At 35.4% G+C, this 27,054-nt stretch overlaps 1 protein-coding gene across 1 annotated transcript; it reads left to right on the top strand.

Moving 5' to 3' along the window:
• The first annotated feature begins 239 nt into the window (after positions 1-239).
• On the top strand, positions 240-25,338 carry LOC128221659 (macrophage mannose receptor 1-like). Its single transcript, XM_052930260.1, has 15 exons — positions 240-324; positions 3,244-3,332; positions 5,149-5,220; positions 5,416-5,536; positions 7,860-7,960; positions 11,328-11,395; positions 12,419-12,684; positions 13,354-13,542; positions 14,378-14,460; positions 15,908-16,058; positions 17,558-17,770; positions 18,297-18,431; positions 19,073-19,180; positions 20,454-20,633; positions 25,108-25,338. Exons 1-15 carry the CDS (start codon positions 255-257, stop codon positions 25,335-25,337), a joined length of 2,076 nt encoding a protein of 691 aa, XP_052786220.1. The 5' UTR covers positions 240-254; the 3' UTR covers position 25,338.
• The last annotated feature ends 1,716 nt before the right edge of the window (positions 25,339-27,054 follow it).

Raw genomic sequence — 27,054 nt, 5'->3', positions numbered from 1 at the left:
TGTTTTCGACATGTATTCATCCTTTTTGGTTAATTTTAAACAATTGTACTAATTGTGATAAATCTTATTTGGCAGTAAGAGTGCATCTTAAATGGTTTATTGATTCATGACGTCGAACACGAGAGTCTTATATAGTAGTAATTAAACTCCGTCACTGTGAATGTGCATAATGTGTCCTTATCATGCCTTGTTCTGATAATAGGTCAAATGATATGTGATTCGTACTAAGAGCTAAATGTGTACATGCTGCTAGTATGGGGAACTATAATAATGGATTATTATGTGTCATACACCTGTTGCTTGTCACACTTCTGAAAACCTTGGGTTAGTTGGAAAATACATTATATCTTTTATATAATCTCAGTGACATAATATATACATGTATTGATATATAATGCTAATGAGAAATTGTATTCAAATATTTATTCCTCAACTTCCTTTCCTTAAATGAACTGCCTTTCGGCATTTGCGTCTATCAATCGATGAACGCAACATCTTCGGATATGTTCGGATCGCAATTCATCGCATAACAATATTCATGAAAACTATTTATCTTGTTATTGTTTGAAATGTGTCAGAAGGTCCCGTGAAATATAATAATCAACATTTTAGGAAGTGTTATTTTTTATATTTTAAATGTAAAAACCCAAAAAGAAGCGCCAGACATACATGGACAAGCAAGGCATGAGGCTACTAAAAGCAAAACAGAGGGTATGGCAAAGATACAAAGAAACAGAGGACGACCAGGACTATCAGAGATACTGTACTGCTAGAAACAAGCTACGATCATATACCAGATGTGCAAAACAAAACTTTGAGGAATCGCTGGCAAGTGAGATAAAGACCAACCCTAAAGCCTTCTGGAAGTACACAACGTCAAAGTTAACAGTAAAAAGTGGAGTGAGTGACTTGAAAGACAGTGAGGGTAACACGCATAGTGAAGATGGAGACAAAGCAGGACTATTAAGCAGTTTATTCTGTAGTGTGTTCACAGACGAGGACATATCAACTGTACCAGTTTTGAATGACAGGCCTAGTGACAGTTAGTTACGAGATATAGACATTACAGAAGAGACCATTCTGAAGCAGCTATTGAGTCTATTGAGTCTAAAGATCAGTAAATCATCAGGCCCTGATGGTTTTCACCCTAGAGTGTTGAAAGAGATTGCACAGAGCATCACACCACCTCTAAAGATCATCCGGAGATCTGCCAAGCCAATGGAAACAAGGCCAAATGACGCCCTTATTCAAAAAGGGAGACAGAAGTTCACCAGGGAATTACAGACCGGTCAGTTTGACATCAGTACTAAGCAAGAGCATGGAATCCATCATTAGAAAGGCGATAATGGACCACATGACGAGAAACAACCTGTTTTGTGACGAGAAACACGGTTTTGTACCAGGACGCTCATGCATGACTCAGCTACTGGTATGCTAAGACGAATGGACTGAAGCCTTAGACAGTGGAGATCCAATCGATACAATCTACCTTGACTTTAGAAAGGCATTCGACACAGTCCCGCATGAAAGACTTTGCAATAAGCTTAGCAGCTATGGTATCAGAGGCAAGATTGGAACATGGATCAAGAGTTTCCTGCAGGGTCGAACGCAAAGGGTATCATTAAATGGTCACACCTCAGACTGGGAACCTGTCACAAGCGGCATCTTCCAGGGCAGCGTGCTCGGCCCTATCATCTTCGTCATATTATAAACGACCTTCCGGATGCTTTAAGCAGTGTAACTCGAATCTTTGCTGATGACACAAAAGTCTTTGGAAAGGCAGGAACTGAAGAGGACAGATCCAGGCTGCAATAAGACATTGAAAGACTATCACTCTGGTCGGACACGTGGCTGTTGAAGTTCAACACAGAAAAGTGTGGCGTTATGCACCTTGGCAACAACAACCCACACCACAGCTACCAAATGAGGAACAACGAAGGCAGCTATAGGACTCTTGAAGAAACGAATGTTGAGAAATACCTAGGTCTTCACATCGACAGCAAGCTGACCTTCCGCAAGCATGTGAACCAGGCTGTAAACAGGGCCAACAAAGTGCTAGGTCTTATCAGGCGCACTTTTGTCAGCCGAGACACTGCCATTATCAAGAGACTATACATGACAATGGTTCGGCCAATCCTAGAGTATGGCAATGCACCTAGGATCCACCAATTTGTAGGAGACATGGACAAACTCGAGAGGGTACAGAGAAGGGCAACCAAATAATGCAAAGACCTCAAAGACCAATCCTATGAAGAGCGCCTCAAGAAAATGAAACTGCCATCTTTATACTACAGACATGAGAGGGTTGACCTAATACAGGCGTACAAGATTATTACTGGCAAAGACAGAACAAACCAGGAGAAGCTGCTTCCAAAGTCCAAACTGACAACAACCAGGGGTCACAGCATGAAGCTGGCGAAACAACGCGGTAGGCTCATCATCCGCAAGTTCTCCTTTGGTCTCAGGGTTGTGAATAACTGGAACGCCCTTCCAGACTTTGTGGTCAGCTCAAAAGACATAAACACTTTTAAGAGCAATTTAGACATGTATTGGAAAGACAGACTGTTTGACACTCGTCCCACGCACGCGTCGTCGAGTAACTTTCCAAGAAGCGGGAGTTACAGGCAGCATAGCCTTTATCCTGTATATGCGGTATCACGGTATCACGGTATTGTTGCCAGTGTTTCAATTATACGTTTAAAAGTGATTTCAAGTGGTTTATCTTTCCCCGCGTTATTTTGACGACATTTGAAAGAAAGAAGCAATTGCCTTAGACTAAGTAACAACTTTAAATAATAAAATTAAGTATTAACTTTAAGTTGCTTAAGTAGCTCTAAATTTAAACCAAAAAACGCAAAAGTTGAAAATGGACGCGCTATATAGCGATGTATTATGTAACTAAGGCTGTATATCATCAATTTAAATGGAATACACTCGTTCAAACCGAATTAAAACTAAGGAACAAATGAAAAAGGCGCCAAAATAAGAAGGGCGGACAACTGAACCTTCGGCAATGAGAAAGAGTTCCCTCCCTAATAATTATTTAATTTCCTCAAAATTTGTTAAATTTTCGCTGTTCATCATCAATTTAAATGGAATATCACATTCGTTGTAATTCAATTTGAAATTTGTTAAACTTGTTTACTAAAACTGAAAAAAAATTCGACAAGACTCATTCTTGTTTAAATAAATCTCTTATTGAATTTGCACTCCTGTAATATCCTCAATTTATGTTTTATCAAGTTTCAGCTGACGGGCCTCTGTGTTTTCACTGCACACGCATCCCTCTTCCACTGGATTGCAGCCATGTCATACAATGCGAAGCTCACGAGGTAAAACGATCATTATATACATGAATAGGCATAAAGTCTCCGTTGACGGGCTTCAACTACATAATAGATACTAAAATTGATGTAAAGTTTAAGTTACCGGGACCCGTGTTTTCACTTTAAACTGAAAGCATGGGATACAATCATTCGGAGCTCCTCGGCCTTTTTTATCGAAAACAACCTCGGATGTATTTGGACGGTTTACATACTACAAAAGTGGTACGTTTAAGTCCGCTGCAAGTAGATCGCGTAGTAATTGTATATAGCAGTTAAATTTTATGGCTTAACTCTTGGAAATCTTAATTATGTTTGCAATAATTCATTTCACTGGCAATCAATTTAAACTTAGATCAATAAATACAACTTTAGAACACAACATTTAATTAATGATATTATTCAAAAATTTACGAACTACTTCAACTGATGTACCGGCATACATCCGAGGTTGTTTTTGATAAAAATGGCCGAGGAGTTCCAAATGGGGGTACAATGAGAAGCGCACTCTTTCCTACAAACATAATTTAGATTGATACATCTGTACAATCTATTACAGCGATGTGACCTTTTGTAACTTTATGTCTTAATACGAGAAACATGACTATGCAGTTAACATTGTAATACTTCTTGCAAAATATTTATCTCCAAATCAAATTGTGAAGGAAATAGTTCCATAGTTTTCAAAGATGCTCCAAACAGAAAAGACAATAGCTATGGCCAAAAAAATATTGCTTACACTTCATGATAGATGGACCCTTACATAGTCTTCTTTTCTTACTCCTTTTTCTTAACTAACACCCAAAATCAGAAAACTCAAATACTTTCTCATGGCATATTCCGGTTCATAACTTTTGTACATTTTATAAATATATGTATGATCTACATGTATATTTAGTTTAAACGTTATTATACATATTTTACAACGATTGTGAAGAAAGCTATGATAGCTTATACTAAGTCACTCTCGTTGGCACGATGGTCCGCGAGAGTGTGGTCTTGTGATGAAGGGGAAACCGTTTTTGTCTTGGAATAAGCAAATTTTTGCACAAATATCTGTAAACCAGTGATAAAAGATTGCTGACAAAAGATCAGATCGCAGATTTTCATATTTCCGTTCAAAAAATAATGTTTTATAGCTAAAACCGTTACTAACGGTTTAAGAAAAATGCATAAAACATCATTTTTTTAACTTTAATATAAAAATCTGCTATCTAGTGTTTTGTCAGCAGTCTTATATGACTGCTATGCATGCATTTTCACATAAATTGGCTCGTTCCAAGACAAAAAATAAAATAAGTTGGTAAAGCTTTCTATCTGTGAGAGTGCAGCTTTAATTGACTTGAGGTTTAAACGTGGAGTGTTTTTTTCTGTTTTTATGTATACATATGAAATGAATTAAACATATTTTAAACCAGTTGTATGCCTAGTATTTGTATGCACATTTTTTCATAAAGGCAAAGTTGGATTCAGAAAGGATTTATAAATACTATGATTGTGAATCCCCGTTTATGTTGATTTGGCCGAAAAAAAGGTTTGGTTATGGTTACATCTTTTTCAAAAATAGGTAAGGTAGGTAGGCTCTTTTTTTCATTGCGCTTTATATAAGAATGTCATTTTTATCATTGGAGAATGGTGTAAAGTAATCTTCTGTATAAAGCATTTAAGGTTTGGAAGTACATATTTCTTAAAATATTTTTTTGTTTAGATTTTTATGGGTTGTTTTTCAAACTGACTAAAGCACGGTAGGTTCGGCACCTGTTTCGTAGGTAGGGTATAGTAGTTCGAACCAAATGTATTTTTTTATGCCTTTTGAATGTTTCAGAGCTGTTCCGTTCAACAATTTGTTTCTGATGGCGGGCATATATATTTTGATGTTGGTTGTTTCGATATATCAGTAAGTTATCCTTTATGTAGTAAATTATGAATCACATTTTTCCCAATGAACCACCGAGAGGTGTGAAATAAAGTTCTTGATATATCTGTGTTGCCTTTGAAGTAAGATACTTTATGTCATAATGTGGTATGTAAAATTCATAAAAAAAAACATATTATAAAATATATATATTACAACATTATCATTTGAAACTAGAAATGCCAAACCAAACGTGACGTCACAATCAATGAGCTTGATGACATCACTGGTGACATCATCACGTGCAGAGAGTGCTGCAATGGGAACTATTGCAACATTCAGGGTTGCGGGTCGAGAGGTTAGCCAGAACTTATTACTTAGAAGATTAAAGATAAACTCTTATTCATAAATAAGATTTAACACATTTAATACAATTGTTTTGCCAAATACCAAAAAGGATGAACAGATGGCGAAAACAATGGTCCTTATGAAGAATACCGAGTTGAATTTAAACGAAATGTGTAGAAAACAGTATTTCTTCCTTATGAGACCATAGTAGAAAGCAGGAAATATTTAAGCATTCACCAATCATTTAATATTTTTGCGTTTTCAGTTATTAAATATACGGTTATACTATTGTTAATAGTAATTAATATTTTCCATCAATGCATGTTTAGGTTGTAGTTAAAGGTTTATCACACAAAATTTATGTTTGTTATACATGCGTTTTATTGATTTTGAGTGTCACTCTAATGTATTTTTGCGCTACTTGAATTAAATATAGCAAATATTTATCAACTGAACAGTGGAAAATACAAGAACAAGCAGATTTGCATAACAAATGTTCTGTTTAAAGTAAGCCATCCATTATTTTGATGTATTTTAGATATAACAATCGATATTATTTATATTGATTAACCATTATATTATTTTTGTAGGATAACATTTTAATAACACTTTAAATACGATACTATAAGGATACGAAATATTAAAGGGAGATAATAAAACATAATTAAATTATAAAGCAATGGTATTAATCTATTTCTTAGATATAACAATACTTATGTGAAAAACTACAGAAACAAGCTCAGTAGCCAAAAGTTTAAACATAAACCCCGTTTAATGGCACAGGGTAAACGCCAATACATAGAACACAGGAACAAAAAACAAAGACATACAAGAAACATGGAACAGCAGCACAATTCTTATTTTAAAAAGACTTTCTGTGGTAAAGATATTCAAACTTAACATGTTATAACTTTAAAATGAAACTTTGTATTAATGATCGATGACTAATCTTTAAGACGCAACGATTAAGGCAAAACAAAAAACATTTGAGGCACACAGCAAAACAAAACAGCTTACATTAAACAAACAGCTCTATTGAATATCTATATTTGTAGATGTTGGGTTAGCTACCTTGGAACAGTCAGTGAAAACGAAGCAAGAACTTCTTTTAACTATGGTGTGGTGCCTCACGCATCTAATTGAAGAAAAGTAGTAATTCCAAATCAGTAAAATATCTCAGATAGCCTGTAATAGTCTATGTTCATTAGTCAAACAAATTGAAAATCATACTTATTAAAAAGTTAGTAAACAGTGGGATAACAAACATACACATCACAGACAGAAATACACATTGTTAATTGCGATGTTGTCATTATTCGTTACGAAAAGATCCTGCAGCAAATCACATTAACTTGGTCAAAAACTTATAACTATAAGTCATATACCTTGGCGTTGGAAAAGGGAAGCTAGTACAAACACTGGTCCTAATTTCTGATACAGTGTTAAGTCCCATGTAACAGGGTCAGTCTCAGTACACTAGTTTTGTTTTGGTATATTTTATTTACATTTTACTGACCGTTCCAAAGCGGTACCTAACAATCCTTGATAAACACCCCTTATTTTTATATAGTATCTATATACATGTACTGTGTTGTTTGTTTAGTTTTGTGCTGTAGCTCCATGTTTCTGGTTGGTGAATGTTTGTTCTTGTGTTCTATGTCTTTGACGTTGACCCTGTGCCATTAACGGGGTTTATTTTTAACCTTTCGACTACTGCATGATACGCTGCAAATTTATGTCCCAAACCACAAATTATTTAGGTGAGTTCACAGTCTCAATATTTTATATTATAACTGCATAGCATCATCCTTTTATGGATGTTTTTCTCCTTTTGAAAGCGCATTCTCTCATACATTATATTGATATAAATATTTGGTCAATATTTTAAGAAAAACAAAAATTCTAATGAATGAGACTAAAATTAGCTTAAATCCAATTCATGTTTACGAGTTATATTCTAGAAATACTCTTGATGCATGGTTTAGCTATGGCAACACATTTATATATATATGTGTTTTACACAAATTTTTGGACCGCTGCAGTCAAGTGTACCAAACTGAATAAGTTGAATATCTTACGGCTATCTTTTGGATAGTTTGCACAAAAGGGCAGTTTAATAGTAAAAGTTGGATAAATATTGAATAATCAATACATAGTTTGACTTACTTTAACCAAACCAAAGAAATAACCGGTTGTATATAATATGACTCCTGAGCTTTTACTTGTCAGTTGGACATAATTATGTTTAAATAGTTGGCTACTGAGCTTGTTTTTGTAGTTTTTCACATAAATAATGAAATCTAGCCACGCATAAATCGTCACCTTTACTTCAGCACCACCAGGGATGCCAGACAGGGGACCTCTGTGCTTTAACTGTGATTCACACATCAGCATGGACTCTTGTGAAACTATGATGACCTGTTCGGTGGATCAGGTAAACATGGATTTATATTTCCATTCACAGCAAAAAAAAAAAAAAAATCGGCCCTAGTCCAATATGGACATCTTTGAGCGAGTATTGTATAATGGCGAGCAGCAACCGCTAAATTGTCACATGAATAGGTAACTGAAATGCGAGTCACGAGACAGTCAAAAACTCTTGTGAACTCAAGTTGGTCTGCGAACTGATACATCTATGTTTATATTCATAGATCACAACAATAAATGGTTAACAATGGAGAAGGTGCAGCAGACAAGTCTATTTCATCTTGTTTAAGGAATCAGACCTACAAATATGTGAATTTAGATGGCTGATGATCCCATACTAGTTACTAAAATGGTACCATTTGAAAGGGTCATGTATGCAGAAAAATGTAAACAAAAATACGGAATTATAACAAAAGGAGTATTTTTACCACCTTCAAATATTACAAACAGTGGTCAATTTACTTCCGATTTCATTATAAATAAAGGGCAAATTAAACAAAATGGTATAATGTTTTTTATGTACTTATAGTGATTGATTTTACATATCAGTAATCAGCAAACTAATACTTATCAAATGATATCAAAATTATATGTAGTTACGAGACACCCAAAATTAAGTCTTTAAGATTAATGTGCCTATCTGAGAACCAGCTGTTTTGTTGGTTGGATCACTGAATGGCACAAGTGTAATAGTCGAATGATACAAGGGACTAGCAAGACATGAAACGCATTAAACAACTCTTTCAAATTAGACTCTAGACTTCGGTTGTCCGATAAGCGCTGTGAATAGCATACTCGGTTCTCACCTAGGCGACCCTGATCCAATTTCTCGGCCTGGGCGTATGTGAGTTTGGTTTGTGGTAACCGAGCCGGACAAGTTGGTTTTGTCCGGATACTCCAGTTCCTCCAACAAAACAAAACCACACTCTCGCGTAACATCGTGCCAACGAGAGTGATTTATATAATGTTGTAACAACTTGTTTAACAATCGTTGAAAAACTAAATTTGTCTTTCATCTTAAACAAAGAGATTTTTCGCATCATAAGATTCCGAAATGATAAAATAAATTCACTGGTGTTCTTTTTCTCTTCAGCTTTGTTATGTAACCACATTCGAGAATCCTCTCAGCCATGAAACCCGGTACAAGACTGGCTGTAGACCGAAAAGGGTAACGTTTTCTCTTTCCTTAACATGAAATTGAAACACACTGTCCATGATAATAAATCAATCTAAGCATGTTCTAAAAGCATCTGAGGATGTTGTGTCATTTACCCAATTAATAAAACACACCAATACAAGTTTAAACACAAGGATATTCATATATCTTAACATGAAGAAAGTTCGATTAAACAGGGTTTTCAAGGTTGAGCAAACATCAACAGTTCAGGGTAAACTTACTTTACTCCGCTAGTATACATTTTATAAATATTTTGTATTTCTGGAGTTACTCTACACATCATTTGCATTTATACAACTTGTCTCAACAAGGTGTCTATTTGCCAAGGCTGCATTTGCATCAACAAGTTTAGTTGCAAATAGGCAGTTCATAACTCTTACAACAACAAACAACTTAGTGTTTAACGCCACAAATAACTTGACATAGATTCACATGAATCGTTTATATCACCACATGTAATCGATTTGCTAAAGCTACATTTGCATCAACAATTTAGAATTCAACCTACATTTTCAGCCAATGAAATTGCAGATAGGCAATCATTAAGTACTAGGCTTTATCATTAAGAAGTTCAACCTTCTGGGGTAATTAAAGGTCAACCTACTGCCGCTCATAGTTACACAATCCCTGCGTCAGATTTGGCGTTGGCAGTTTGTCAGCCAATGAGGTTATATAAGACAGTTAGATGACATGAAGTAATATGTTAATAATTAAGAAAGTCTCGTTTACTACGCTCACTCCGCCCATACTTAATCATTAAAATGTTACAAATCGACACATTATAACTATTACAACAACAAACACTAAAATGTTAATCGTCCCACATTATTTCAAATTCACGTTCTAAGCTTACGATAAGAGCGGCATATTCATGTATATCGCCATTTCAGACTTAGACAAGGCGCACAAAAATCATATAAACATATACAAATAACACAAAGAGAAACGTTTCTTCAAAGTGTTTTTCGTTGAGATGGACAAAAAGAACGATTACATATATATATAGAGAGAGGGGTCCAGGATGGATGGTCTAGATAGTTAGATCGTAGTCAATTGTAAAGTGTCCAACACAGTCAACATAAAGCGATACTCATCTTCTATCATATTTGAAATACAGCATTATATGCATATTTTAACACTAAACACTTTTTTTGTACGGCGGAAATCAGCACATGTCACTTTTGTATCGACTCTAAAGCTGCACTCTCACAGATTGACAGTTTTGACTTCAATTATTTTTTTTTTCTCAGAATCAGCTGATTTTTGCACCAATGCCTTTAATTCGGTCATATAAGATAACTCACTAAAGAACAGGCCCCAATATCACGAAAATACTTAAGTCAAATCTCAAACTCAGTCTCAACTCATTTCACCATATAAAAGAATAATATTCTTCAAAATCTTGCAAAGTTTTATACTTTTTGAAAACGTATTTTCTCATAGAATGGGTTGATAAAAATATTTTGTCAATATTTCAAAGAACACTAATTCTAGAGCAAAAAATATACCTGAGTATTTTATATAGAATACAGAATTGTACTCAAATACATTTTTGGCTGTAGAATATATTTACCTTGGAATTCGTCCAAAGGCTTTTATCAGCATATTCCATGATAGAATGTGCTTATAAAACTGCAAATAACATATATGATTTTTAATAAATTTTAATGCTATGTGATAAAATGTGTTGAGACTGAGTTTGAGATTTGACTTAAGTATTTTCGTGATATTGGGGCCAGATCTCAATGGTTGGGAAGAACTCATTTTTTTCCTGAAGCGTGTTACACTTTTAGCCGTTAAACACTTATTTTCAAACAAAAATATGAAAATCTGCATTCTGATCTTTTGTGAGCAGTCTTATTTCACTTATTTCAAGACATTAGCGCAACTATTTCTTGTCAGAGCTGTCAAAACGGTCAATTTGTGAGAGCGCAGTATTAATATTTATTTTTCGATGAGGTGGACAATGAGAAAATCTAGATATTTATAGAGTTCCAGGATGTTTGACCTAGATACTAGTATATTGTAAAGTGTCCAAAACAACATAAAGTGATTCACATCTTCTATCATATTTGAAGAAATTGGAACATGCCACTTTTGCATCAACTTTTAACGGTTCAAAATTACTGAGGTAGCATTATGAAATCGACAAAGCAAAGTCGTCGAATAAACTTGTGTGCATCAAATATGTTTACAGGAGTGTGAGACACTTGCAACAACGCAGTCATCATGTACAGGCTGCTGCAAGACAGATTTCTGTAACAGGTATTGATATTTATGTCTTCAAAAACACTTGATAAAAAATGTATGTATACTTATCGAAACAACAACATTTGTGATGGGTACAAACAACGTGCCTGAGCTGCATAACATAAGACTTAATTTGCGTATATTTGCTAATCAGCATCATCTTCTGTCTTGTACTTTGAATTGAATAAAAACAGGTCGTACAACTACGAAGTTTTACCATAATTGAAGAATTCGTCCCATATATATGTATATATGATACATACCAAAACATTACCGAAGATAAAAGTAATCTCTTTAGCCCTTGGTTTTTGAAGTTAAGAACATGCAGTGTTAAGATATTCACTAACAGTCTAACAAGTCGCCTTGTTTTCACAATAGTGCTGTTAACATTTACACTTAGCATCAACACGAAAAAATATACATGGAATGACTTCTCCAGATACGGTACGAATTTGTATTTGTCATTTGGGACTCCTCGGCCATTTTCCACCGAAACCAACATCGAATGTATGCCGGTTCAATAGTAGAAGTAGTTCGTAAAATTTTAAATAATATTATAAATTAATTGTAGTGTTTGAACATGTTTTTTTTGAACATCTATGTTTAAATTGATTGCCGTTGAAGTCAATTTTTGCACAAATTATTAAGATTCCCGAGAGTAAAGTCATGAAGTTGAACAGCTTAATTAAAATTTCAACGCGATTTATGTGCAGCGTAGTTAAATGTAAAGTTTTTTGACATTGTTAACCGTCCATAAACATCCGAGGTTGTTTTCGATGGAAAATGGTCAATGTGTTCCGAATGTGTATTGGTACGAGTTTATGTTTGTAAGACTTCTCCTGTTCTTATTAGAAAGTAGTTCATGCTGTCAATGATATCTCTTTCAGAAAGCATTGTTCTGCTCTTTCACCCAGATAATCACTGCGTACGTCTTAATGCATAGATTTCCTGTGTAGTGTCTGTTTGACCTTGACCTTATCACTGTTTATGCCATTGTATTATCAAGTATTTTAACCTCACGGCTGTTGTGAATTTTAGGGATTGTGCGATAAATACATCTACCTCCAACACTCATTCTTCACCGACAACTGTCGAAACAACAGTACCTTCGACTCATCTTACAACATCCGCTACAACAGTGCAACCTCATCAATCCACGACTCATACATCAGTCAACAGTGGAGTGAGCACATCAACAAAAGCAACACCACCTTCAACTAATCCATCAAAACCCACAAACCCTATTGTACAAACATCTACACAAACTGTGGTCGTCCCGACCGTCGATTCATTAGTTACTCATGGTAGGAACCGTACTTAATAATGGGCCGATTGTTCAGAACACTGTTATAGTGTACCGTGTGATGAATGGGCCGATTGTTCAGAACACTGTCAATGTGTACAGTGTGATGAATGGGCCAATTTTTCAGAACACTGTTAATGTGTACAGTGTGATGAATGGGCCAATTGTTCAGAACACTGTTAATGTGTACAGTCTGATGAATGGGCCTATTGTTCAGAACACAATCAATGTGTACAGTGTGATGAATGGGCCGATTGTTCAGAACACTGTTAATGTGTACAGTGTGATGAATGGGCCAATTGTTCAGAACACTGTTAATGTGTACAGTGTGATGAATGGGCCAATTGTTCAGAACACTGTTAATTTGTACAGTGTGATGAATGGGCCGATTGTTCAGAACACTGTTAATGTGTACAGTGTGATGAATGGGCCGATTGTTCAGAACACTGTTAATGTGTACAGAGTGATGAATGGGCCAATTGTTCAGATATAGTAAATATCAGTATCTATGTCTTTTGACATATTCCATTTATTTGCCTTGCAGTCAGTTTAGTGAATTAAACAATCAGTATTAAAACGTGTTCATACAAAGGACATTAAATGGCTTACTAGTATATATTTCTGCCCGCAATTATTATTAAAACAATGTGTTTGTGTTTTATTGTCACAGAAAGAATGTGCAGCTTGCTAGGTTACGCATACTACCATTCCCTGGACCTTTGTCTGAAAATCCATACCGACCATCCGTTGTCATGGAGAGATGCGAACAGCGCGTGTCGTCATGATGGAGGAACATTGGCCATGTTTAAGCATGTGACTGATCGCAGCATACTGGACGCCTGGTCTAAACAGCATTTAGGTGAGTGAAAATGGCTAATGAACTCCTAATGATATGCGACGTAACAGGTTATCAATTGAGATAACCTTGGATATTTACTGAATAATCCACACGGATAATTTCTTGTCATGGCAAGATGAGAAATTTCAAACATATGTGGAATATTTATTGCCCGAATCAATATATAATGTATCAATAAATATGTCCATCTGTTTTAAAAAAAGTCCTCTTAGGCATCTAAAAAGCACATATATTACGTAAATATTTACACATTGCGTCAAGTACGCTTACATCAAAGATTTTATTAAATATTTTCAATGTTTGTTGACTCGCATCATTAGCGTCTCGCCATAGCAACAAATGGCAGGTGTGGATCGCAAGGAAGGAGAGGCCGGATGTACGTTTATTTTACGACGCCACCGCGAAATTCATCAATCAGCTTCAGTCCCCGTGAGAGTTTAAGTCTTGTCAAGTTGTGGGCCATAGATCACAGAGAGGGTTTAACACTACTTAAAGTTACTGTTGGTCTTTAACGTGGACCAATGTTAAGCATTCTCACAGGAGACCGGCGTTTAAAGTGTTTGTGCCGGGGCTTGTGATTGAACATGCGACCCTTTGATTTAGAGTAAAGTGTCTTGCGCTTCTTAGGTGCCTAAGCGGATTTAGAAGCTGTGCCAACATACTCAGGTCTAATTGAATTTTGTATTAGTATTTCTATAATTTCATATTTTTGAACAAAACATTCATTTTATTAACACAAATCATGGACACAACAATATTCAAAGTAGTACATGTTAACACAACGATAAATGCTAGATCTGTACGCATTTCATTTAAAAAAAGCATTACATTCTAGGCGACTTAAGATTTAACATCCAGTACTTTGTTGGTGCGGTATCCAATGGCAACGGCAACTGGACATGGCTGGATGGAACTCAGGTGACGTTCTTTGCTTTGCTGGATTGCCTGTCAAATATATATAGTGTTTTCTGTCTTGATCATTTTCAGAGTTAGTTGAGACTTTTATGAACTTTAAAACGTTGCTAACTCTTCAATTTTAATTGATAAACATCTGATCTGCATACGGAACTTGAGACATTATTTTCAGCTGTACATGTTTAATTCAAATATATGACATATTATTTTTAAATATATTAAACATTTTTAAATATATTAAACAAAAACAATGTCACTTATCAAGTTATAAGCTTCAACATTGTTCTGAACAATCGACAATGAAACGAAAGTAAGTTACGTCTTTTCTTTCTTAGTGTTTGCATTTTCATGCGGGCCTATGACAAGTAATTTTTTTAAATTGTCTGTTCATTAGTTCAACGCAGATCGATCGGTTATATCGAATGTTCGTTATCACAAAGTATTTCCCGAGGTCCCAACTACTTTGACATAGCGAGTTTCGAATGTACTTGGTTGGTAAACAGGACGCTAGTTTGTAAAACAGCAATACAGATCATCAGACTTTAAGCCATAATTATATTGAAGTAGGGAAATGACCACTCGTATTGTGTACTTAAACTTGCATTTTTAGAGGTGAATCATAATTTTCAATATATCAATTAAACATATTTTGCTGAAATTTGTTAGAAATATTCTTCAATATACAAGTATTAATATCTGAGATTCCATTTAAGCACAAAAATGTGTCCGAAAAGGGCTCTTGGTCTCAGCATAATTATTTGAATTAACCGCTGGAAGATTGACAGGCACTCGATTGGCTGAGAGCCAATGCATAAACCAAGACAACATGTTTTCACAATAAAACGTTTCCAAATTGTACAAAAGAATATTTCAGGTTAAACAGAACTTAGTTCTACCCGGAGAGCAAAGTCAATGTGAAAACAAAAACAAATTACGTTCCACATTCTAACAAGAGTAGTTCAGGTTGAGCAAAACTTATTTCTAACCGAAAAGCAAAGGCGTGATAAACAAAACAAAACTGCTCCTCTTTTTTTCTGAACGATGGAACCATTCTGTTGAATGATGACGCTAATGCTCTTTATGGATTCGCAAAATCGCGACCGAGTGTTAACACTAAGTGAACGCACGAACGGAATCAATCTTTATATTAACGTTTTTCCATTTTCATCTTTTTTCGATTAAAAGGTTTTGCAATAATGTTCGCGTTTATCATGAAAATTATCCGGACTTTTTAATTCGTGTTTTACATATGCATTATTAGGTGTGTGAGTGTAAAACTCCGCCTACAGGGGTCAATTCGTGTTTTACATATGCATTATTAGGTGTGTGAGTGTAAAACTCCGCCTACAGGGGTCACGAAAGGTCGACCGGCTCATGCAAAATGAACGCAAGTACAATGGTACAGAAAACAAAAACAAAATGCGAATGTAATTATACAAGAATATTTCAGGTTAACCAGAACTTATTTCTACCCGGAGAGCCAAGTCATGGCGAACACGAAGACTGCTCATCTTTCTTTCTGAAAGACGGAACAATTCTGTTGAACGACGACGTTTGTGATGGAACACTTGCTAAATTCATATGTGGAATCGATCTCGGAGGTATGGCAAGATTACAGCTACAAAATACTGATCTTGGCGTTCAGTTGCTATATCAATAAGACCATGATAACAACAGGGACAAACCCAAAGTAAAACTCAACTTTAAACTAGTTTACCTACTATCTGTTGGTGTCGTCTTCGATTTGTATGGTCTCAATTCAAGTTTAATCAAGTTGAACTTAAATGGTGTAAGGTTTTTTGTGCGGCTTTAGTTAGATACTATAACCTGGTCATTTAACTTTAAATTCAAACATACAAGGTTATTGCATATGTGTTTAAGTATAGTATCATTTTAAGCTATACGGACTATAAGTATATGTTATGGCCAAGAGTGTAAGACAGGTTTTCTTCCCACCTCAGATAAGTAGATCCAGAATTTAAACCATGCTAGAAATTCTTATCTTTCCCACAGGTGAAGATAAAACGCCCGTATGGAACTACTTTTAAATGGTCATCACATTGTAATTACCTCCCTTGTTGAAGACTGTCGTCTGTACCATCATAAAAAACCTGTCTTGTGGCAATATTTAGATTGCTAATTAATTATTTATGGCTTCAAATGTCACCATGAAACAGTTTTCACGCACCTTTCAAGAAATAATGCTTCACTGTCCTCAGAACTATTTAAATACCGATTTGACTTTTAACATAATCTGAATCACTGCGCGCATATCCATGACAACCACGAATTATCACCTATCCATACGCATTTATTTTCACCACACACAAAACAGTTTCAGTAAAAAGTACATTTTAACTTAATTTTGTTTAACTGAGATGGGAGAAAAAGCATCTTCCATAGCCGCTCGTGTAAGATAGTTTCATCTCGGTAAACCTCGTTTCCGCAAAACACCCTGCGCTCGGGTTGGGATGAACCTATCTTACACTCTCGGCCATGGAAGATACTTATAATCTCAACCCTGCACAAGGGTTTTGATTAACCTATCTTACACGAGCAGTCATGTTAGATGCTTTTCTCCCACTGGAGTTAAACAAAATGTAGTAAAAAATACTTTTTCTCGCTGGAACTTCTTTTTTGGGTGGCTTAGTGAAAAAGAAGGAGTTCCACACTGGTACTTTTTTATCTTTGCCCGTTGGCAAGATAAGGATCTCAAGCATGGCAAACTATTTGGATCCAGATGTCCTTTTCTGGGTTGGGGGAAATATATTTCTCTACCATGACACCGGGCAGTGTATTTTGTCTGGCTATAACAATTGTTAAAGAAGGGATACAAAACGGCACCGATGTGCCCTCTTCACATAATGAGACACATGATTCGTAGTGTATATCGGGCCAGTGTCAACCAGATGAGCTACTATGGACAAACGGCACACCAGCGCCGTTTACTAATCTCTAACTATTGTCAGAAAAGGTTTGTTTCGTGGGGTTTGTCCAGTAAACTCGTTCTTGTGCTTTTCCCTGTACTTTGGCTTCATCATTTTATTTGCTCAACTATGATATTTATAATGAATTGACGCTCTGGTATATTACGTTTCAGGTTTAACGAAACAACAGCCTTTGTATGATAGACAGTTCTGTCGTAATGCCGACTACACACCGCGTCCTGACCTTGGGCTATGTTACAAAGTGTATGACAATGAACGTAAACCGCAAGCTGATGCGAGGGTATCTTGCCATGTCCAAGGAGCTGAGCTGCTCCAGATTAGAACCAGAGGGATTGAACAAGTGTTTCAAAATCTGCCTTATAAAGGTAAGATAAATATATGTTCTTTGATTTTATTTGTAATGTCGGTAATTTAGTGATTTAAAAGGTCATCTGAAGGATTTGTTTTATAATATGCTCTTTTTGACGCTCTTGCCATGTCCAAGGAGCTGAGCTGCTCCAGATTGTGACTAGATGGATCGAACAAGTGTTTCAAAATCTGCCTTATAAAGGTTTAAGGAGTATATGGGTTGTCTTTGATTTTAATTCTAATATTCGTAATATCATTATATAATTCAGAAAGACAACTTATTCTAATTGTTTCTTGAAAAATCTGGTTGAGAGGCCATGATTTTGATAGTCTTAACCTTTGAACTAATGAAGACGTGCATAAGAATTTATTATCGTAAACAAATTGCTCAGTTTTTTTACACAGATGTAAAGCATTATAATAAATAATGTCAAAAATGGTACACACTAGTAAAGATTGTACCTAGCATCATCTTAACTACCTTTGCCGCTCTTACTTAGAACTAGTTTGAACTGAATACAACATAAAATTACCTTCCCTCAGATCGGGACCATGACGAGAACCGCTATTGGCTCGGGGCAGAGAGGAGAGACGGACAGTTTTATTGGTTTAACGGACAACGGGTTGGTGGTAATACAGCAATGGCCTGGGATGCAAACGAGCCTAACAATTATAAAGGTAAAAACATGATAACGTTGAATTATCTTTATGCTTGTTTGATATAAATGGTGTTGTATTCTATTGAGTCTTTTTTGCTTATGTTTTGTTAGAATGCCGTAGTCAAATTGTTCCAATGTCGTAGTCGTAGTCAGATTGTTCTAATGTCGTAGTCGTAGTCAGATTGTTCCAATGTTGTAGTCGTAGTCAGATTGTTTTAATGTCGTTGTCATAGTCAGTTTGTTTTCACGTTGTAGTCGTAGTCAGATTGTTTTAATGTCGTTGTCATAGTCAGTTTGTCTGAATGTCGTAGTCGTGGTCAGTTTGTTTGAATGTCGTAGTCATAGTCAGTTTGTTTGAATGTCGTAGTCGTGGTCAGTTTGTTTGAATGTCGTAGTCATAGTCAGTTTGTTTGAATGTCGTAGTCGTGGTCAGTTTGTTAGGAAAAGATGTTTTATGAATAAAAGTCCTGATTAAAAAATGTTGAAGGTCTATACATTGTGTTAGAGAGTAGATTCGTTTGATGAAACCGTAGACGTGTATTGTCTTGTTTGTTGATACCGCAGTGGTAGTTTAATATTTACATATGCGTTGTTTGGTATATTTGGAATTGAAATCAATAATTTAGTGTTAAATATCTTAACACAAGATCGTAATTTCAGGGCATGAGAATTGTCTAGACTTTAAGTTTTCCAACGAGGGTCCGACACCAGACAGCATCGCGTTCAACGATGACAACTGTGATAACCCATACTTTTACATCTGTGAAGGTATCAGGGGATTTATTACCATTTTTGCAAAGTGAACATGGATAAGTTATACTTAATAGTTTAAGTGGCACTCTTATTCAAAATCAATTCATACACATGTATAACAAGCATACATTTTAAGTGATAAACCTTAAACTACTTACTAAATAATGCATAATTATATGGAAAATATAACTAACTGATAGCACGATTGTAATCGTGTATTTAATGGCTTAAACGCAAAAATATTAAATGGTTGGTGAATGCTAAAAGATTTTCTGTGATTTACAATAGTCTCATAAGGTAGAAATACCGTGTTTTCTGCAACTTTCTTTCAAATTTAACTCGGTATCCTTCATAAGAACCATTGTTTTTGACGTGTATTCATCCTTTTTGGGGTTTTTAAACAATTGTATGAGTGGTGGTAAGTCTTTTTGGGGAACAAGAGTACATCTTTAATACATACGTACAGGTGAATATACATATGGGCAAACTTTAACTTTGGGGAAAACACAACGGTATGGGTGCATTCTGAATAGGACAGAATTATTTTTGTAGTTTTGGGGCAAAATGTTTCACGAAACTAGATGATCGTAAAACGTTTTCATAATAGAGAAATTATGGCATTCATCTTAATATTGGTCAAACATATGTTAAATGTTACACGGTTTTCTTGTACTTTATACATACAATACATGAAAGCACTCTCAGGGTAACAATTTATGTAAAACAAATTCTTAAGAATTTGTTAAGGATTTTGCTTCCCGGACAACTTTCTTTGGGGTATGCCATTTCTCTTTAAGTAATAATTTTAAAATGCAATGCTTTTAAATATTAAGTCTGAATGTACTTTCGTAGATGTGCACTTTCTGTGCATTTCACTCTCGCTGTGTAGTTAGAAAGTAAGTGCTGCTAATGAAAGCCTTACTGTTAATCTGTGTTTTATAATGTTAGCGTCATGTTATATATCTACACTATTGTTGAGCATGTTTCCCTTCTTCTGGAACTGTCTTACACGTGTCATCATCCCATCCCTAATGTCATCATCCAATTTATAATGTCACAAGTGTCATTTTTAATATAATCTTCCAGTTTCGAGTAATATAAACCCTTAATGCACACATTATACCTACAAGGTCAGTGTATTTCGTTGTGTGAATCTTTAGACCATCTTAGAAATACTTTTATTATTAAATCGTATTGTTTCATTTGATTTTATCTAAATACTAAAGCTGTTTGGTTTTAAGTCTAATTTATGTATTATCATTATGATCTGGTGGCTTATTGATTCTAGAACGGTGTCCTAATACCACGTATCAGTACTTCCATAGTTCGCATCTGGACCTGTGTTATCACGTGATACCAAAAAGAGTCACGTGGGCTGAGGCAAATGCGTACTGTGTCAAAGAGCATGCGAATTTGCTCGCACCAGACAGCATAGACAAGCTGGACTTCTTTGGCAGTATATTGAAAGGTAATATGTTCAGCATTAATGAAGGCATTTGGCTTGAAGGATTAACACAAATGGAGATAATCCAATGGCTTGTTTTGACGACCGCGTTTAAAGCGACAGTCCGCAAAAGTAACCGTATTTCAAAAGTTTTTAATAAGTTCCACATTGTTTCAGACCGACTGAACCGCAATTATTTTTTAAAAAATCGCTTTAATAACTTAGATTTAACAAATTGAAAATTGCCGAAAGTTGCTATTTTTAGACGGCAAAAGAGAAAGTAGGTCTACGGTTTTTCCGACTACTCTTGGGGGCGATACTATTTCCCGGTCCCGGTCTCATCCGGTCCCGGTCTCCTCCGGTCTCTGTTTTATAGTAGCTATCGGGCGTTATCAAAAAGGTGTTAATGACCGCGGGGGGGGTAATAGGATTACAAAAGATTACAGTTGATTAAAACATTAGATATTTGATGATAATTATGTCACTATTTATTTCAAATTTTATATCAATAAAACATAAAATAAATTTAGGCAAAGATAAAAACATGAAATATGCACATGTACTGAAATTAATGTCATGAATAACAAACACATTGAGTGTGTGTTTTTTTCATATTAAATCCAGTTATAAGTATACTATTGATAATAGTAATACAAAAAATAACAATGCTTGACTACATGTAAATCAAATTTGTAAGTTATCTCAGTACTTCAGGAATTCTATTATCCTTCTTTTGTTTAACTATTGATTTTGTTGCAGCAGATGCGCTTCCACGACCAGTTGCCTTATGTATTTCTGCCAACTGATCGTCTAATCTTAATTTTTATGCCGACGCATTTCATGTGGAATCTTTTCCTGCATGTTCTATTTTCGCAAATAACTAAACTATCGACGAATTCTGGCATTTCACATGAACAGAATGTTTTTAATTTGAAATTCATAGGGATCGCGACTTTTCATTTTCTCTATAAAACGGATTTTTTTTTTTATTTTCTAGACAGCTGACTAGATGTTCCCTCATTTCACTTACAACGAAATTGACGTTTGTATTTACATAGCCATTCTGAAAACTAAAATCCACAGCATTAGCAGTTGCAAAGACACCACAGGCATGTACATTTGGTTGTTATAGAAGTCGTGGAACTTTTATAAGCTGAGATTTGTTACTTTTTATAAATTAGGAGCATCGTAGTTCCACCGATCATGACGACTTTAAATAAAGATTCTTGTATGTTGTAAGTTATATTTCATTTGTAAAATAGCCTTCCGAATATTTCAGAAGTTTATTTATTATCATTTTATTTTGTCAAGGAACTCTTCATAACAGGTTTATGACAATACACAATAATGTCATATCATGAAAGGTGTAAATGCGTTATGCAACGCGTGTCAGAGATTAGCGAATGTCCCTCGATAAGGGCATGATAAACGGATTAGTGTTTTTTATAACACACGCACGGCTACTGTTCGGTTCATACCCTAAAAATATTGTTGTTTATTATAAAGGCAATTTTATAGAATAAATGATTGTTATGCAAAGGCTCTAATAATCTTAATTAGAAATAATACGATGATAACATATAACCAAATTCAAAAATAAATAAAATAATCAGCATCAGATTTCTTAAACAGCTAGAGTTTTATTGCAAACTTCAAGTTGACAAATAAAATATATTCGGCTAAAGTTGTGTAATAATGACGAAGGTATTTAAATGTATTCAATGTTATGCTAGGTTTACATCTGGCCACGATCTCCCCGATTATCCAGAGGCTAAAAAAATCGGGGAGCTCTACGATTAAATGGTCTACTCCACGTTCAGTTACGCTTCCTTACGAAATCAGCACGTTTTGTTGCGCTCTGCTGCGCTTTGCTACGATCGAGCCCACGATTTGCATCACGTTCTGTTACGCTTTGTTGCGATCAACACGATTGGCTTCCACGCTCCACCACGTTCCGTTACGTCCTGTTAAGATCTCCCACGACAAAGCCGCTTTGTTGCGATCTCCTGCGATTTGACTACGATTTGTGACAAATGCCCACGTTTTACGTCACGATTTGAAATTTAAGCAAGAAATAATTCACTTTAGGCTTATTATTCGCAACAATGAACCAGCTGGATATAGACGATCCTGAATTGGCTGTTTTAATTTACGCATATATTGTTGAACGAAAGAAAAGGTCACAGCATACACGTGATATAAATATCGGATTAGAAGTCAGAAGAAGAAATAGAAAGCCTAGGTCATGCTGGGTTAAGCCATGGTTAAGTGTTGAAAGTAGGCTTCAATATGGACATTACACACAACTATTAAACGCCGAACTCCGGTGTCGGGATGTCGGAGCATCTTCAATTTCTTCCGGTTGTGGAGGTGGGGGAGGGGGTGGTGGCGGATGAACATCAACCACAACAGTTCTTGAAGTTTTGGAACCTTTTCGTTTCGCTGGCATGATTAAACGATAGAGTACCAGTAGATAAAGCTGTTATGTATATGCAGCTTGCGTGGAAATCGTGGCTATCGTGAGGAAACGTGTTGGAGCGTGTCAGAGCGTATCAGAACCTGAACGACAATCGGGGATACCGTAGGAGAGCGTGACGCAACGTGGAGCAATAAATGGTAGAAAAGTGTATATCGTAACAGATCGTGGTAGATCGTAGCAGAGCGTGGAGCTATCGTGAGACGTCGCAGCGAAGCGGGATGAAAAAATGTGTCCACGCTGGTCCCGATCTGTTGCGATTGTACTCCACGTTCTGTTACGCTTCGTTACGTTCCGTTACGTTTTGTTACGAAGGCCACGCTATGTCACGATTAGAAAATGAATCGGGGCAATCGTGGTGAAATTTAAGTTTGATTTAAAATCTGTCCCGATGCCCAAGATGTCCCCGATTCAACCACGTTCCGTTACGCTCCCCCACGATCACCGTGATTCGACTCCACGCTCTGTTACGTTCGCCACGATGCTCTGGAATCGGGGACATCGTGGTAATCGTGGCCTAATATAAACCTAGCATTAGAGAATAGCACAAAATTATAAACGAAAAATGGAGACATAATGTGTTGATTACTTCAGAATGGCGCAACTTCAAAGAAACACTCTTCATCTAGTAGCTTTAATGTCTAAGCACACGCATAATTACTATAATAGGATGTTATAACATTGCAACTTTTAGCTCCAGAAAATGTGTTTGTGTACTTTTTCTCCATTCATTGATTTAATTGTTTACATGCGATGAACATTGTATAATGTTTTACGCAATAAACATATCGTATCGTATCGATATGAGTCGGATATGCAAACATGGAATTTTTCAATTGTAATCATTTATGCTTAAAAAAAATTATGTCGGGGGGCGGGTAAACATAAAAGGAAGAACAATAACATAACATAACATAATTTAAAAGGTGCAATTCTAAGTTACTTCATACTCTAGCCGTCCTCAATCTTTTATGCAAAAAACATGAGCATTTGTACTGCATCGCATCTTTCTCTACACCTTTAACACGAATTGCATAAATAGTGTATACCTATAACAAATTGCATAAATTAAGACATAATGTTTATATATTTTATACCATTTTGTTACATATAAAAACAAATAAGATTGTCAAAATCGTGTTATAAACATCAGCAACACAATCCGTTGCCTGGGGCCATAAGTTATGAACCGGGAATTATGAGACCGGATGAGACCGGATTTTACGAGGAGAGACCGGGAAATAGTATCGCCCTGCGCATGCGCAAGAACTTTGGAATCCCACTGTTTTTTCTATTTATATAACCGTTAACTCTCGGGGGCCGATAGTTAAGAAGAGATATTGAAAATGACACGAAAAACTCATTTCTAGGTCGATTTGAACCAAATTTTTTTTGGATTCGTCAGTCAGGAATGCTTATCAACACATAGATGAATTTTATTTTTTTTTCATGGCTAATTTGCCCGATTTGCGGACTGTCGCTTTAAATATGTATGAGCAAATTATTCATCGTCCGCACGTTAACGCGGCACAATATAGGTTGATACAAAAATGCTGTTTGTTTATTAAAATGCATTATAATTTTTTACTTATTTCACTTCAATTATCAAAATATAGCTATGTGTGTTTGTTGCCACAACTTCCCAAGCTAAAAAAGCGACTTTATTTTAATGCATTATATTTTTGTACTCAGTTCACGTCAATTATAAAAAAATAGCTATGTGAGTTTGAGGCCACAATTTAAATTAAAAAGGGCCTTAATATCGTTAATATATCTGAACACGAATACAATTCTTTTTTTTAATCAAATGTCAAATGAGTTAAACATAATTATGCATTAAATTTTAAAGAAAATATAGGATTCAATGTATAGGAATAAATGTAAACCTATTTCCATTATTTATCAACCTTAATAGTTCATCTGCTATTAAACCTTAATAACAATGGTTTACTACCCACTAGTGTGTTTAAGTAACTACATTAAACATTTGTTGATACATGTACAAATGAACATAATTTACAGCTTCTGCAAGTATGTGGGTGGGAGCCACGGCCAGTCAGGCAACATCCCAATACCATTGGACCATTAACAACCACGTGATTTCAAGTGACCTACTTCATAACAGTGACCATACCGGTATAGATCAACAGAAATGCGTGTTGATGTCAATGTCCCAAACGGGCCAGAACATGATCCTTTCTTCTGCTAATTGTAACGATAAACATACTTTTGTTTGTCAATATATGTGGTAATAAACGTGTACACGTTGTCCATCGTTGCATTGGTTTGTACTAATTGTCTAACTAAACCCAAGTATTTAACAATAAAAGGTTTATATAAGTCATCAAGCTGTACCTTGTTTATACAACTGATGAACATTATTGTTACGGCATTAAATGAATGTCCATTTATCAACATATTCTGGTCGTTTGTTGATTACTTAGTCAAATGTAACCACGCCCTCCCCCCAGGTCCGCGGAATAGAGGGGACTTTGACTTTTGTTCCACCCAAACCCGGGCAAAAACTCCTGCCTGCGGGGACGAACTGCTGGTGAAACCCCCGCCAAACGCCCCCGCAGCCAAGGGACTCTAGGTAAGGCCCATTCCCCGCTATATTTTGGGCGAAGGCAAAATAACCGCATTCACCCGGCACTGCGAGGCCACCTGGAAGGTAAAAACACGGCCAATTTCCCCGGCTATCCCCGGTAAACCCCCGGACCTGGAGGGGGGCTTGGTTACAATTGACTGGTGCATTACTAGCTAGAGACATGTGACATAACTAAGCATAAAAGGTTGATTGGTTTTGTTGTTAACAGTGTACTTATGTCTTTTGTTTGATTGTCTCGTTATCATTTGTTATTTTCTTTTCATGCTACTGAGCTGTTCATTGTAGTTTTCAATGTATGTGTGCATTATGTAAGACATTTAACAAGTTGAAGGTATGTTCAATGCTACTGTAGTTTTCATTGTGCGTTTGTTTTATGTAAGACATTTAACAAGATGAAGGTATGTTTAATGCTACTGTAGTTTTCATTGTGTGTTTGTTTTATGTAAGACATTTAACAAAATCAAGGTATGTTTTATGCTACCGTAGTTTTCATTTTGTGTTTGTATTATGTAAGACATTAAACGAGATGAAGGTATGTTTAATGCTACTGTAGTTTTCATTGTGTGTTTGTTTTATGTAATACATTTAACAAGATCAAGGTATGTTTAATGCTACTGTAGTTTTCACTGTGTGTTTGTATTATGTTAGAGATTTAACAAGATGAAGGTATGTTTAATGCTACTGTAGTTTACATTGTGTGTTTGTATTATGTAAGACATTTAACAAGATGAAGGTATGTTTAATGCTACTGTAGTTTTCATTGTGTGTTTGTTTTATGTAAGACATTTAACAAGATGAAGGTATGTTTTATGCTACTGTAGTTTTCATTGTGTGTTTGTATTATGTAAGACATTTAACAAGATGAAGGTATGTTTTATGCTACTGTAGTTTTCATTGTGTGTTTGTATTATGTAATACATTTAACAAGATCAAGGTATGTTTTATGATACTGTAGTTTTCACTGTGTGTTTGTGTTATGTGATACATTTAACAAGATCAAGGTATGTTTTATGATACTGTAATCTTCGTTGTTGTTTTTTTGTATAATATAAGACATTTAACAAAAATCTATGTATGTTTTATACTTCTGTAGTTTTCATTGTATTATTTATTATGTAAGATATTTAACAAAAATCTATGCATGTTTTATGCTTCTGTAGTTTTCTTTGTATTCTTGTATTATGTTAGACATTTAACAAGATCATGGTAGGTTTAATGCTACCGTTGTTTTCATTGTATATTTTTATTATGTAAGATATTTAACAAAAATCTATGTATGTTTTATACTTTTGTCGTTTTCATTGTATTTTTTATTATGTAAGATATTTTACAAAAATCTATGTATGTTTTATGCTTCTGTA

Source organism: Mya arenaria, chromosome 16 (genome assembly GCF_026914265.1).
Source record: "Mya arenaria isolate MELC-2E11 chromosome 16, ASM2691426v1".
NCBI lineage: Eukaryota > Metazoa > Mollusca > Bivalvia > Myida > Myidae > Mya > Mya arenaria.
Note: the sequence above shows the minus strand (reverse complement) of the source record. Positions and strands in the feature narration are given on the sequence as shown.